Source organism: Ogataea haglerorum, assembly GCF_019207285.1.
Source record: "Ogataea haglerorum isolate 81-453-3 chromosome Unknown 81-453-3_NODE_3_length_672639_cov_96.912891, whole genome shotgun sequence".
Classification (NCBI taxonomy): domain Eukaryota; kingdom Fungi; phylum Ascomycota; class Pichiomycetes; order Pichiales; family Pichiaceae; genus Ogataea; species Ogataea haglerorum.
Window position 1 is genome coordinate 123,484 of NW_025065153.1, and position 14,177 is coordinate 137,660.

Consider the following 14,177-nt stretch of genomic DNA (forward strand, 5'->3'; position numbering starts at 1 on the left):
AAAAATTAACTTGCGAATATTCATTTATTTACAATTTAATTTACATGCTCTGCACCGTCTTGCGACGACTCCTCTGGCAGCTCCTCCATTCGCTGGCTCTTGGCGCGCGCAGTATCCTCCGCATGGTGCACCAGCACGCGCATTGTGCGGTACAGTTCGTCCATGGAGCCCATCAGCAGGCCGTTGGCCTCATCTGGCGAGGCATACTTGCGCACAGTCAAAATGCCCACGGCGTTCTCGATTCTTGTGACAACGTGCTCGATCAACAGCAGCAGATCCATCTCTGCGTTAGCGATCTGATTGATGAACGTCTCCTCGGCGGACGACGAGATCAGGTCCGACGGCAGGATCTGCGACTTGTTCGAAATGAGCTGCGTGGTAGAGCCGGCACAGAAACTGCATATTTTCTCCAGCCGCAGCGACAATTTCCGCAGTTTCCACACGCCCTCGGCGGTCAGTCCGCCCATGAGCAGTTTGCCCGCGCGGTTGTCGATCTCGCCGTTTGTTCTGGTGAGCAGCTTGAGCCGCTGCGCGAGATGGGCTGGGAAAATAAGCCATATTTTCTCTGGTGCCTCGAGCCCCTTCAACTTGCGGCTCCCAATCGACTCCTCGACCCAGCCGATCTGGTCGACCTGGTTCATCTGGCTCTCCAAAATCTGACCCAGCGTCTTAGACCCATAAACCTGGCTGATATCGCCTGCCCCAGATTTGACCTGCTCGTGCAAATTGCGCAGCTTTTCAAACTCGTAGTAGAAGTCCGTGCTCATCGCGATCTGCCCGCCGTCAGCAACAGAGCTGACCCGCGACGCACGGTTGACCATCGGCCCGAAATAGTCCATTCTCTTGGTGACAATGTCCCGCTCGCACACGGGACGGCCCCAGTGAACCCCCATTCGCACAGACAGGCCGCGGAAAATGATGTTTCCTTCCTCGTCCTTGATCTCGCAGCCTTGGTCGGACGCCAGGATCTCCGCAGGCCAGTCGTCCGTCGTGAGAAGCTGCGACTGCACCGTGAAACACCACAGCAGCGCGCTCGATGGCGTCGGGAACGACACCATGAACGCGTCTCCTTCGGTTTTGACCTCGTAGCCACCGATGATCCGCAACTGCCGCCGCATGATGGCGTTGTGCACCTTGATGGCCGATCGCATCGCGACCGGATACGTGTCCCACAGCAGCGTCGAGTTCTTGATATCGGTGAACACCATCGCGAGCTCGCCAGTCGGCGGCTCGATCTCCTCGTCCAGCTTGCGCAGAAGGGAGTCCTCGGGCAGCGAGCCGCGCTCGTGATACTTCTGCTTCGTTGTGAACTGCTGCAGCGAGAGCACCACCGCGGTGGCCTTGTCGCTGACGCCGTACGAGATCGCAAAGTCCCGCAGCTTTTCGGCCGCGATGCCCGGGTTGCTCTTTTCCTGGCGCACAATGTCGGCCGCCAAGTCGTACGGCACCTTTTTCCAGATCTCGGACGTGGCGATCGCGATCATCTCCTCGTTCTGCGTCAGCTTGTACTTGGAGATACTCGGCACCGCGTTGATGTGCGGGATGAGCTTGAAGTATCCCACGGCACGTGACACGTCGCTCACGCCATCCAGGTAGCCGTCTGTGGTGACGAAGCCGCCCGACTCTCTGATGCGCGCGTACTCCTCGGGCGCGTACGGCTCGTGCTTGATGGTCAGCACCGAGTATTCGCCGTCCGCCTTGGTCAGGATGCCCATGATATCGCCGATGTTGGCCACGTACAGCTCGTCGCCCCGAATGTAGATCACCGTCGCGCAGCATCCTGTGAGGCCGTCCTTCTCCATCGTGAGCTCGTCGGTGGTGGTGGTGCGGTGGGCGGCGGCCGAGCTGAACGTGGACGAGTTGTCCTTGTTGATGAGGATGCTCATTTCGGAGTTCATCGTGAGGAACGCCGCACGCAGCGCGTCCTCGATCGTCTTGCCCGAGTCCTGGCCCTCTAGTTCCTTGGCCAGGTGGATCTCGAACGTTTCCTGGATAATCTTCGAGATCTTGTCGCCGCTCTCGTCGCTGCAGTTCTTGCCGTCGTAGATCGTGATCAGCTTCTCGTCCGAGTTGCCGCGGAACCGCTCGATCACCACGTCTCTCGTGGTGAGACTCGACTTGTTGCCGAGCGTGTCGGAGATGCCGTAGCCGTACTTGCCGAGCTGCGACGCGGTCGACCGCACACGCACGTCGACGCTCTGGTCGGGCACGAGGTCTGTCGTGATGGTCACGTCCATCAGCCCCAGCAGCTTGAGGTCCTTCAGCACGAGGAACGAGTCCAAGCTGTCCTCCATACCCTCGCGCTTGTGCAGCGGCTTGATCTCTAGCCGTTTGTTGCCCGAGAAGTTCAGGTACATGAGTTTCGGGTTGTAGCTCCAGTTCCAGTCGTACGGGATGTTGCCGATGTTGTACTTGAGGTTGTTGGATCCCACGTCGAGCGCGGTCATGTTGGTAATTTTGGACAGCTCCGCCGGCAGAGTGTGGAACCTGTTGCCGTTGAGGTGCAGCGTGTCCATCTTCGTGAACGCTTCGAGGTCATCGACGGGCAGGCTCGAAAGATGGTTGCCACTGAGGTAAAGCTTTTGCAGTTTCGTGAGGTTGTTCAGATGGCCAGGCGGAATATCGAATAGCTCGTTGTACGACAAGTTGAGCACCACAAGGTTCTTGAACATCGAGACGGTCTGGATGACCGAGTCGGTGAACTTGTTGTCGTTGAGACTGAGCACCTTGAGCGACTTTTCGAGCCCGACGTTGTCGGAGTTGTTTATCGTCATGGTGGATATCTCAGACGTGCGGCGCTTCGAGGCCGGCGCGACAATCGACGACTGGTGGTTGCGCGCGCCCTGTGTGGCCGTGCGGCCCAGCGACGAAAAGCCCGTGAACGGCACAAACTGCTCGGGCGGGTCCGGAAAGAACTCCAGCAAGTTGGACGAGATGTTGAAGTACTCGAGCGACGAGAGGTTCCAGATCTCGGGCGTCAGCAAGCTGATGTTGTTGAGGTGCAGGTCGAGGTAGCGCAGTTTCGTCAGCGAGCCGATCGCGGTGGGTAGCGAGGTCAGATTATTGCGGAACACAGACAGATACGTCAGGTTCTTCATCTTGTAGATGTCGTCGGGCAACGAGACCAGATGGTTGTAGTCCATAGTGAGCTTCTCGATGGCAGGCAGCATCGACACGAACGAGCACGACGTGAGCTTGTCTTTGGAGAAGTCGACGATCTTGAGTTTGGTCATCACCTGGTCGAACTTGACGAGCGTGACCGGGTTGATGTTGAGCTCGACCTCAAACAGGTTGGCTGCGCTGCTCTTGAACACGGAGATGTTATTGCCCGTTGCACGAATCACCTCGAGAGCGGGCAAGTTCTTGAGCGCGTCGATCGAGTCGAACTTGTTGAACCGGATATCGATCTTGATCAGCGTCTTGAGCTGCCGGAAAAACGGCGGCAGGTCTCTGGACAGCTTGTTGGCGGCCAGCTGCAGCACTTCCAGGTTAGCCAGGTTGGCCACCGAGTCCGGAATCTCGGAAATGCTGTTGTACGAGAGGTCGAGCCGTTTCAGACCGGCAATCTTGGTGAGCGGCTCGGGGATGTTCTTGAGCCTGTTCGACGACAGGTTCAGGCTCTGCAGGCTCTGCAACTCGGCAAACGACGCGGGCAGCGTCGATATGCGGTTGCACGCCAAGTTCAGCGTTGTCAAAGTCGTCATTTTCGAGATCTCCGGCGGAATCAGCTTGATATAGTTCACCTCCAGATTCAGCTCCTGCAGCCGCGGCGCGTACACGACGGGCGTCGGGAACTTCGGGTTGCCGCTGCGCGTGAAGCTCAGATGGAGAAGATTGCGGCAGTCATGCATGAACTCCTTGGTGAACTCGAAGGACGGGTTCTGCGACACGTCCAGACTGACGATCGGCTCTGCGTACAGGAAGTTCGGAATATCCTGCAAGTTCCAGTTGTTGAGGTCGACGTTCTGCGGGTTGATCATGCGGCGGCGCTCGTTGCTGATCAGCTCGACGCCGCGGTCCTGCACGACGAACTTGAACAGGAAACTCAGGTCGGTGCGCTCGATGTAGTCGAGGTTGTCGCGCTGCGTGTAGCCGTACAGAAACAGCATCGTGCGCTGGATCTTCAGCGGCCGCTCGTCCAGCGACAGCGTCCGGATCAGCCCGCCGCACTTGAGCACGATGATGTGGTCCTCGTCGTTCTTCAGGAAGCGCTTGCGGTGCAGCGAGTCCAAAACATCCTTGCATGTGGTGTCCAACGTGCACGGCAGCACAGAGCTCTTGTCGCCGATGAATATCCGCACCGACGACCGCGACGCGCCTTTGAGCTCCTTCGCGTGGTACACGCGCCCGGTCTCCTCCGTGATCGTGCTCTTGCTGTCGCGCTTTTCCCTGCTGCCGTCCACGTTGCTGTCGCTCCTTGGACTCGAGGTCGACGGCGACGTGATGGCCGACGCCTTTCGCGGCGGCACCAGCGACCGGCCCGACGACGTCGTCGACGACGCCGACGACACAGAGCTCGAGCGCTCCTGGATGCCCGGGTAGTGCGCGAGCGGGTCCGAGTTCTCGCGCGTGTTCTTCACCTTCCAGCTCTCGGGCGGCCGCCAGTCGGTGCGCTCGAGCGGCGGCTGCGGGATCATGCTGGCCGTCGAGCCCATGCGCGACAGCCGCGAGTTCGAGAGCCTCGTGATCTCCGCCATGTGCTCGTTATCGGTGTCGAGGTCGAGGTTGAACGGGGCGGCTTTTTTCTCGGAGCCGCCGAACGGCAGCCCCTGCGAGAGCGGGTTCTTGAGCCGCGACGAGAACGACACCGACTCGCGCGGCGAGCCGCCCTTCTCGGAGTCCGTCGACCCCGCGCGCGAGCTCAGCGACTGGTCCGACCGCCGCGAGAACCGCGACGAGTGCGAGCTGCCCTGGCGCCGCGCCTTGGGGTCCGAGTCGCGCCGCGAGGGCAGGAACTTGTTGAAGAAGGACGCCCCGCGACGGCTTTTCTTGGGCTTGATTGGCGTCATCAGCGGCGGCACAGGCTTCTCGCTTCCGTCGCGCCGGCCGTGGAAGCCTTTGTACGACTTGGGAACGCCTATGGCGCCGTGGCTGCTTGACGGACGCCGCGAGCCATTGTCGCGGGGCTCGTGCACGGGCGCCGCGTGCGCGGCGGCGTGGGCGTCCTGGCTGAGCGCCAGCGACGAGCTCGACGGCGAAACGGGGTTCACCGAGGGGAACCGGGACGAGCGTCGGGACGTGGTGGGCGACGCGAGCGGACTGGACTCCTGCGATTTGTTCTTGCGCTGCGCAGACGACGCCAATGCCTCGGACGCACCAAAGGTCTCGGCCGTGTACTTGGAGTTGAACTGCGGAATCGAGTGATTCGTGGGGAAGTCGCTGTCGTGCTCCAAAATCTGTTGTTTGTTCGCTATTCCTGTCATTTTGCGTGCGTGTGTTGCATGGGACAAAAGAGAGGGAGAGTGTGTGGCGGTAGAGCGGTAGGTGGCGGGGAACGGCGGCAGAAAATGCAGTGGCTGCTGAACTCGCACCTGACGATTTTATCTACCGGTTTTCAAATTAGACAGCAATTTTTCCGCTGCTTTTGTTTCTGATCGGGGGGGAGCGACACGTGACACGCGGCACGTGACACTAAAAAAAAAAGACCACACCCTGCACTTTTCCCTCGCACCCAGACTTATCAAAAAAAGACACAAAGGTCAATACGCAGCCCTGTGGCCATGCATCGCAAATGCTCGGAAACTTGCTGAGAAAAAAAGAGTTTTGCCAGCAGGACCCTGCTCTCGAGCCACAGGTCCCGCCGCCCGCGTACGCCGCCGCCGACGCCCACTACAGCGGGACCCAGCTTTATGGCCCCGGCAACACCGTCCCCGTTGCCAGTTTCCGGCTCTCGGACAAGTCGAGCTTGTGTCGTCTGGTGGTGGTGCAGGACTCCGGGATTCGGTCGAAGCAGACGCTGTTCGACTCTGCGCTGAGCCTGCGACCCGGCGTCGCCGAGGTGTCCAGTCCCGCGTACTTGAACAAGTCGTTCCACCACCCGACCAGCGAGCTTTCGGCGCTCATGTTCGGATACTACGGCATTCTGCTGAACGAGACCATCTCGACGACCAAACTCCACTACCTCCCGCCGCTCGCGGCGATGCCTGCGTCGATGCTGGTCACGCGGCTGTTCTCCGTGAACAGCAGTTTCAGGCTGTGCGAGAGCGGCCACGGCGACCCGGACTGGGCCCCCAAGCCCTGTGTATACACGCGGGACGCCCCCGTGTGCGACGAGACGCCCACGAGACTGGCGTTCGGCCTGATTGTGCCGGTGGCCAGAGACCGGAACGCCCACGAAATCCTGACAAACCATTGGCCGGAAATCGCAGGGCACCTGGAAGCGACGCAGAATCTCATTGTGGCCAAACTTCGCGCGCTCGCGTCGCCCAGCCGGCAGTCTGCAGGCTCTAAGCCCGCGTTCCCGCCAGGCTGCCTCCAGAAAGAGCCCGATCTCGTGCACAGCCTGCACCTTTTTGTGCGGTCGCTCGTGTTCCTCATCGAGACACCAAGGCTCTACGTCCCGCTGAAACACAACGACTCGACGCTGTGCCGGTGGGCGGTCGCCGTGGCGACGTGGCTGGAGCTCAAGGACGGCCGCCACCCGTCGCTGTCGCTGCTCCCGGCGCCGATCCAGGAATCCCAGTCCACGTCGCCGGGCCACGCGTGCTCGCCCGTTGTCGGACTCAAGTTCCTAGCCACGTTGCTCACACTCATTCTGCCGTACCGCTGCGAAGTCGTCGACGGCCCGCTCAACTACCATACCCGCCGCGCGGTGCGCGTTGTGCTCGTCACGGGCAACCCGGTCGTGTCGCAGAAACTCGTGCTAATTCTCGCCGGCATCTTTGGCTACGACCGCTATACATTCTCCAGGACGCTCGAACAGGAAGACACTGACACCGACTCGGAGCCCAGGCCGACGGCGTCGAAACCGATCCCCATCCAGCGCGCCGCGTACCAGGATGACTCAAGCTCTGAGTCGATGTCGCCCGAAATGACGTTCAGTTCCGGCTCTGCCAAGGGCTGGGAGATCCCGTCCAAGGCGACGCCCATCATCTCGAACTCGCCGAAGTTCACCGAGTTCGCAAAGCCCGAGCGTCAGCCTGTGACGCTGGTGAGACGGGCCTCGTCGTATGCCTCGCTCCAGAACCTGTCGACGTCGTACGGGTCGCAGTCGACGACATTATCGTCGTCGTGGCGCAATAGACTGCACTTTGGCTCGTTCATGGAGCGCTGGCGGTCCGGCGTCGGCGAGAGCGTCGACGTGACGCCGCCGCCCGCTGCAGAGTACGACGAGTACCCGTGGAAGTCAGTGTCCTCAGGCGGCGCCAACCTGCCGAGGCTCTCACGTGACCTTGGGTCACTTGACCTGGACAAGGAGAAACCCGTCGTGCGCACCACGTACGAGATCCCCGGCGTCGGGGAGCGTGTCGATCTGGCGCAGCAGGTGATGGCTGCCGACGTGGACTTTGAGCCTGTAGACATGGCGGGCGGTGCGAAAGTGCTCGACATTGCCCCGCTAGCCGTGGAAATCCCCCGTCCCCAGGTGCTGCCGCTGATGACCGGTTACATCGACCAGTACCGGCCCGAGTTCTCTCTCCAGGCGTGTCCCGTGCACTACAACCTGGAGGGCCAGATCTGCGAGTCGATGCGAGACGACTGCGCCCGTTTGGGCCCTAGAGCCAGCAGCAGGACGTTTGTGATCAACTTGAAGCAGCGCGAGGTGAAGCTGATGGAAATGCAGGACTGCGCTGACACAGAGTCAGCAGAGACAACCCCCCGCCTCACGATCACGCGGCTGTTTGCGCCGTACAAACGCGACCTCTCCGAGAAGCTTGCGCACGACGTGGAGCAGTGCGACGCCGTGCTGAACCGAATCCTCTACCTAATCAAAAGTCGCAGCGAAAACGACAAGATCCGCGCGCTGGTCGAGCAATTGATACACTAATACGATAATACTATTTACATCAGTCCTTGCGCAGGAACGACTGGTACGCGTCCGACGAGATGCGGACCTGGCCCACGGCCTTGAGGTGTTTCTTGCCCTCTTTCTGTTTGGCCAGCAGCTTTTTGCGCCGCGAGATGTCTGCCGCGTGCAGTTTCGCCAGCACGTCCTTGCGGCGCGCCTTGATGGTTTCTCTGGCAATAATGCGGTTGTTGGCCTTGGCCTGGATAATCACCTCGAACTGCTGGATCCGCAGAAACTCCTTGAGCCGCTGCACCGCTCGCCGCGCGGTCTTTTCGAGCTGGCTCTTATGCAGCACCATCGACAGCGCGTCGACGCCGTCGCCGTTTACTAGCAGCTCCAGCTTGTGGATGTCGGAGGGCCGGTACCCATGGTCCTCGTAGTCGAGCGACGCGTAGCCCCGCGTCGCGCTCTTGAGCTTCCCGAAGAAATCGTCGATCAGCTGCGACGTCGGCAGCAGATACTTGACCAACGCCTGCCCGTTCGACAAGTACTGCATGTCCACCTGCTCGCCGCGGTTGTTGTCGCACAGCGTCATCACCGTGCCCGTGTACTCGCTCGGAAACGTCATCAGGGCCTCCACGTACGGCTCGCTGAAGTACCGGATCTTCTGTTTCTGCGTGCCGTCCGGGAACTCGTCCGGGTTGCTCACGATCTGCTCCGTGCCGTCTGTGTAGTGCACCTTGTACGGCACCGTTGGCGACGTAATAATGAGATTCTTGCCGTGCTCTTTTTCGAGCCGCTCCTTGAAAATCGACGCATGTAGCGACCCAAGAAACCCGAGCCGCCAGCCCTGCCCCAGCGCGTTCGACGTGGCCCGCTGGATCGTCACCGACCGGTCGTTCAGGAAAAGATGCTGCAGACTCTCCTCCATCTTCTTGAAATCCGACCCTTCTGCCGGGAACGCGCCCACGAACACCATCGGCTTCGGCTCCTCAAAGCCCTCCAACGGCTCTGCGCCAGAGTTTGCCAGGATAAGCGTGTCGCCGACAAACGCGTCGTTCGGATCCTTGAACCCGGGAATCACGTACGCAACCTGACCCGCGACCAGCTGCGGCATAGGCGTGCGCTCGGGATACATGATGCCGACTTCCTTGACCTCGTACTTTTCTCTCGTGCGACAGCTCTCTATCCGGGTGCCTTTCCTGATAACACCGTCCACCATGTTCACGAGAAGGATGACCCCGACGTACGGGTCGTACCACGAATCGACGATCTGCGCGCGCAGCGGCGCGTCTGGACGACAGTGCACGGGCGGTGCTATCTTCTCGATGATCGCCGGCAGCAGATACTCGACGTTCTGGCCCGTCTTTGCGCTCACGTGCACGATGTCACGTGCCGGTAGCTCGAAGGCGGCGGCGATCTGCTCCTCGGCGCGCGCCACGTTGGCGGTGTCGAGGTCGATCTTGTTGATGACCGGCAGGAGCCGCAGGTCCATCGAGTACGCGAGGTAGAAGTTGGCGACGGTCTGCGCCTTGATTCCCTCGGACGCGTCGACGAGTAGCAGCGCGCCCTGGCACGACGCGTACGACCGCGACACCTCCAGGCGGAAGTCCACGTGGCCCGGCGAGTCCACCAGGTGGAACAGGTAGTCCTCGCCCTTGTAATGGTACATCATCGACACGGTCTGGGCTTTGACGGTGATGCCTCTTTCCTTTTCCACGTCAAGTTTATCGAGAATCTGTTTGTTGTGCTGGCCCGGTTCAACGACGCCGGTCAGCTCGAGCAACCGGTCGCTCAGGGTGGACTTTCCGTGGTCGACATGGGCCACAATGATGAAGTTCCTGTAGTTTTTCAGCGGGATCTTGGCCATTCGTTCTGCAAGCTGGTCTCTCGGGACACGGATCGGGTTGTTGACCTTGTCAATTTCGTAGTTGAGGTACTCCCTGTGTGAGCTGAGGCGTCTGCAGGACGGCCACAGCCGGGGTCGCGGGACTAGTCGTCGGAACATTGATCGAATTATTTTCTATGAATTTTTTTCTACTATACACGCTTACCTCAGCAAGCCAGTCAAGAGTGCTTGAGAACGACAATCACAGAGTCGCCTCTGAGGAACATCTTGGACACAAACCGTTCTCGCATCATCTTCTTGTTTCTGTCGTCCGGGTTGGTCTCGCTCCAGATCTCCTTGACGTTCTCGAGGATCATGTTGCAATGGCGGTCGAAGGCCTTGACCTTGGCCAGGAGCTTGTGGTTGTTTCGCAGCGAGATCAGCACTGTCGCGCTGTTCTGGATGGCCTGCGTAAGCAGCCGGAGCGGTCCATTGTTGAACTCGTAGTCCTCGAGGTCCTGCAGGTCTTTTTCGGACAGCTCTGCGCGCGGCTTGTTGAGCAGGTCGGACATGCAAAAGAGAAAATAAAATGTACTTAATTATTTCACCTAATTTCTTTCCCATAATCCTTACACCGACCTCCATGTTGCGGCGACTGCTGACGAGACGCAGCGTCAGTTTCGCCAGGCCGGCGCGGAAGAACTACTTCTTCAACGCCAACCTGTTCAATGCCAACAGCGAGGACAACCAGGCGACGGCCGGGCCGAACATTGTCGACGTGATCAACGAGATAAATGACGACCAGAACTTCAAGTTCGACCTGCAAACGCCGGACAAGGTCGACGGCGTGGCGTCGCAGCTGGACCACCTGATCCCGATTCTGGACGAGCACGAGCTGCCGGACGCAGCGGCCGAGATCGACGCGGACCAGATCCGGATGGAGTCGTTTCTGGACACATACAAGGTGTGGCGACAGCTGCGGGACAGCGGGTTCAGCGAGGCAGAGAGCGAGGTGGTGCTGGGCCTGGTCAAGGCTGTTCTGAAGCAGAAGCTAACGTGGCTCAACAACAAGTTCGTGCCGCAGGTCGACCTGGAGAACGAGGTGTATCTGTTCGAGGCTGCGCACAGCGAGCTGCTGGTGGAGACGCGCAACTACCGCGAGATCTCGCTTACGGAGCTCACGAGCTCGTCGATCGGGCTGAAACGAATGTTCAACCTGCTGCAGGACGAGACTACGTCGCGACTGCAGCTCAACGACAACTCCATCAAAATGATCCTTAACCAGTTTAAGCACGAAAATAATCTACAGCTCAAGCGACTCAACATCAAAAACCAGGACCTCAACAACAAAATCATCTCGGAGCTGATCTCCGGGCTGCGGTCCGAGGTCGAGACGCTCCGGTGGGCGCTCACGCGGTCCGGCATCCTTGCCATTCTGATCATGGCCGTCGCCATCATGACCAGCTGGAACGCCACCAAAAACCTCAAACTGGGCGACGAGCTCGAGGCCGCGCAGGACGCGCCGACGCTGCGGCAGATCTCCGAGCCCGCAGACGAGGAGAGCCACGACTACGAGGCCGACTGGGACGAGCGTGTGCGTGTGCAGTGATCACAGCTTGTGCTTGCGCTTGCCGGCCACGATCTCGTCGAACGCCGTCTGCGGCCGGTTGGCCGTCCAGTCCGCTACGCCGGACATGGTTTCCTGGAGCGCCTGCGCGCGCACGTGTGTGTCGAACGTGTGGCGCATGAGCCGCTTGTTGGCGAAGATGGTGTCGCGGTCGAGACCGTCCAGCTCCTTGTTGAGCATTTTTGCCAGCTGGTCGTTGAACGCGTCGCAGTCGTCCACATCAAACACCTGGTTGACGAGCCCAAGCTCGCGCAACTTGGCTGCCGACATCGGTTTTGCCAGCAGCACGTGTTCCAGTGCCGTGCTCAACCCCAGCCGGTGCGGCAGCGACACCGCTGCCGCGCATTCGGTCGTGAGACCAATGTTCGTGAACGGGAACGACATGAACACCCTGTCGTTCTGTGCGTACACGAGGTCTGCCAAAGCGACGAGCGACGCCGTGAGCCCGATCACCGGCCCGTTGAGCCCGACCACGAGCAGTTTGCGGTGCGACGTGAACAGATGCACTAAGTACAGGTTTTTCGCGCTGATCTCGCTGAGGATCTCGCTGCTGCTCTTGTTTTTCAGCGCGGCCACCGTCTTGATGTTGGCTCCCGCAGAGAACATCGGGCCCCTGCCCACGACAAGCGTGGCTGTTGTGTGCGGGTGCTTGTCTGCCATCTCGAGCAGCTCGGCGAGCTGCACAAACTGGGGGATCGTGAGCGCGTTTCTGGTGTGCGGGTCGTCCAGGACGATCACAAACACCTGGTTGACGATTTTGTAGCTTGGCGACATGTAGAAGAACAGCGGGATGGCAGGAATATAAAGGGCAGAATGTGGGGTACTGACATGTGAAAATATTTCGTGCATGCTTGCGAAAAGGCAGGCAACCAGGTGGGCCGCGGACGGACCCAGTCCAGCCGCTGTCGACGGGCTACGAGAAGGCCAACACCAGCGTCGCACCCGTCCACAGCCTTTTCCTGGCTCTTTGGCTTTGCTCGCTGAGGACTTCCCGGCATGGCATTTCGGCAGCGACTTCCGCAAAAAAAAAAAATCAGCTACACTGCAGCTACCTATATAAATACAAGGGCCTCGCCCCCAGCTCACAATTTTCCATGCGCTCTTTCCTGCTGTTGCACAGACGTGGAGTGGCCCAGCTGGCCTACTTCCAGACGCCGAAGCACGTCACAAATGAGATCGTCAAGCCGTTCGCCAAGCACGACCAGCTCGACTGGGACCTGCTCAAGAGCGAGCTGTTCTCGTTCTCCGACACGACGGCCAAGATCCCCCTTGTGATTGGCGGCAAGGAGTACTACGACAGAGACCTCAAGACGCAAGTCAATCCGGGCAACCACAAACAGGTGATTGCGGAGTACGCCACCGCGACGGAAAAAGACGTCAGAGAGGCGATCGACGCAGCACAGACGGCCAAGAAGGACTGGCTCAACACCCCGTTCGACGACAGAGCCGCCATTTTCTACAAGGCGGCTGACCTCATCTCCACCAAGTACAGACACCGGATGCTGGCCGCCACGATCCTCGGCCAGGGCAAAAACGTGTACCAGGCAGAGATCGACGCGGTGGCAGAGCTGGCGGACTTTTTCCGGTTCAACATCAAGTACGCGCACCAGCTGTACAACACGCAGCCTCCGGAGTCGAGCAGCGGTGTCTGGAACCGCGTTGAGTACAGGCCGCTGGAGGGATTCGTGTACGCGGTCACCCCGTTCAATTTCACGGCCATTGCTGCCAATCTGGTCGGGGCGCCGGCCCTGATGGGCAACACCGTGGTCTGGAAGCCGTCGCAGTACGCCGTGCTGTCCAACTACACGATGTTCCAGGTTCTGAGAGAGGCCGGGCTGCCCGAAGGCGTGATCAACTTCATTCCGGGCGACCCCGAGATGATCACCAACTCTGTTCTTGCGGACAGAAACTTCAGTGCTCTGCACTTCACCGGCTCGACGCAGGTCTTCGGCGACATCTGGGCCAAGATTGCCAACAACACCGCACAGGGCAAGTACAGGGACTTCCCAAGGATTGTCGGCGAGACCGGCGGCAAGAACTTCCACTTAGTGGACAAGTCTGCCAACGTGAGCCATGCTGTTCTGTCGACGGTCCGCGGCGCGTTCGAGTACCAGGGCCAGAAGTGCTCAGCCACGTCGCGGCTGTACGTGGACGCCCAGATCTGGCCCGAGTTCAAAAAACAGCTCGTGCAGCACACCAACGAGATCGTGCCGACCAACACCTCTGCCACCAACGGCCTGCACCGGTTCATGGGCCCTGTGATCCACCAAAACTCGTTCGACAAGCTGAGCACGGCGATCGACTCCATCAAGGACGACTCCGAGCTCGAGCTGCTGTGCGGCGGTCTTGCCAACGCGTCCGAGGGCTACTTTGTCAAGCCGACGATTGTCGAGACTTCAAATCCCGTGCACCCGTTCATGACCACCGAGTTTTTCGGCCCGCTACTGACCGTCTACGTTTACGAAGACCTCGACCAGATTTTGCCGCAGATCGACTCTGCTACCAAATACGGTCTGACAGGCTCTGTTTTCGCGTCCGACCGCAAAGTCATCAGAAAAGTGCAGGAGGAGCTCAGATACGCCGCCGGAAACTTCTACATCAACGACAAGTCCACGGGAGCTGTTGTGGGCCAGCAGCCGTTCGGCGGAAGCAGGATGTCGGGAACCAACGACAAGGCCGGCTCTGCGTCGATTCTGTCGAGATTCGTGACTCCGCGGGCCATCAAGGAGAACTTCTACGAGATCTCCGACTACAGATATCCTAGCAACTATGAGTAG

General features: G+C 59.7%; 7 protein-coding genes across 7 annotated transcripts; 3 read left to right on the forward strand and 4 right to left on the reverse strand.

The window, feature by feature from the left end:
• Nucleotides 1-35: 35 nt before the first annotated feature.
• KL911_001207 (uncharacterized protein) lies at nt 36-5,423 on the reverse strand (the record flags this gene model as incomplete). Its single annotated transcript, XM_043196140.1, has 1 exon — nt 36-5,423. One exon carries the CDS (start codon nt 5,421-5,423, stop codon nt 36-38), a length of 5,388 nt encoding a protein of 1,795 aa, XP_043055780.1.
• Nucleotides 5,424-5,731: 308 nt separating this feature from the next.
• On the forward strand, nt 5,732-7,984 carry KL911_001208 (uncharacterized protein; the record flags this gene model as incomplete). Its single annotated transcript, XM_043196141.1, has 1 exon — nt 5,732-7,984. The coding sequence occupies one exon, from the start codon at nt 5,732-5,734 to the stop codon at nt 7,982-7,984; it is 2,253 nt and encodes a 750-aa protein (XP_043055781.1).
• A 19-nt stretch (nt 7,985-8,003) lies between these two features.
• On the reverse strand, nt 8,004-9,953 carry KL911_001209 (uncharacterized protein; the record flags this gene model as incomplete). The annotated part of the gene is made up of 1 exon (XM_043196142.1): nt 8,004-9,953. One exon carries the CDS (start codon nt 9,951-9,953, stop codon nt 8,004-8,006), a length of 1,950 nt encoding a protein of 649 aa, XP_043055782.1.
• A 42-nt stretch (nt 9,954-9,995) lies between these two features.
• On the reverse strand, nt 9,996-10,345 carry KL911_001210 (uncharacterized protein; the record flags this gene model as incomplete). The annotated part of the gene is made up of 2 exons (XM_043196144.1): nt 9,996-10,218; nt 10,311-10,345. The coding sequence occupies 2 exons, from the start codon at nt 10,343-10,345 to the stop codon at nt 9,996-9,998; spliced, it is 258 nt and encodes an 85-aa protein (XP_043055783.1).
• A 71-nt stretch (nt 10,346-10,416) lies between these two features.
• KL911_001211 (uncharacterized protein) lies at nt 10,417-11,382 on the forward strand (the record flags this gene model as incomplete). Its single annotated transcript, XM_043196145.1, has 1 exon — nt 10,417-11,382. One exon carries the CDS (start codon nt 10,417-10,419, stop codon nt 11,380-11,382), a length of 966 nt encoding a protein of 321 aa, XP_043055784.1.
• Nucleotides 11,383-11,620: 238 nt separating this feature from the next.
• Nucleotides 11,621-12,398, reverse strand: KL911_001212 (uncharacterized protein; the record flags this gene model as incomplete). Its single annotated transcript, XM_043196146.1, has 2 exons — nt 11,621-12,087; nt 12,287-12,398. 2 exons carry the CDS (start codon nt 12,396-12,398, stop codon nt 11,621-11,623), a joined length of 579 nt encoding a protein of 192 aa, XP_043055785.1.
• Nucleotides 12,399-12,494: 96 nt separating this feature from the next.
• Nucleotides 12,495-14,177, forward strand: KL911_001213 (uncharacterized protein; the record flags this gene model as incomplete). The annotated part of the gene is made up of 1 exon (XM_043196147.1): nt 12,495-14,177. The coding sequence occupies one exon, from the start codon at nt 12,495-12,497 to the stop codon at nt 14,175-14,177; it is 1,683 nt and encodes a 560-aa protein (XP_043055786.1).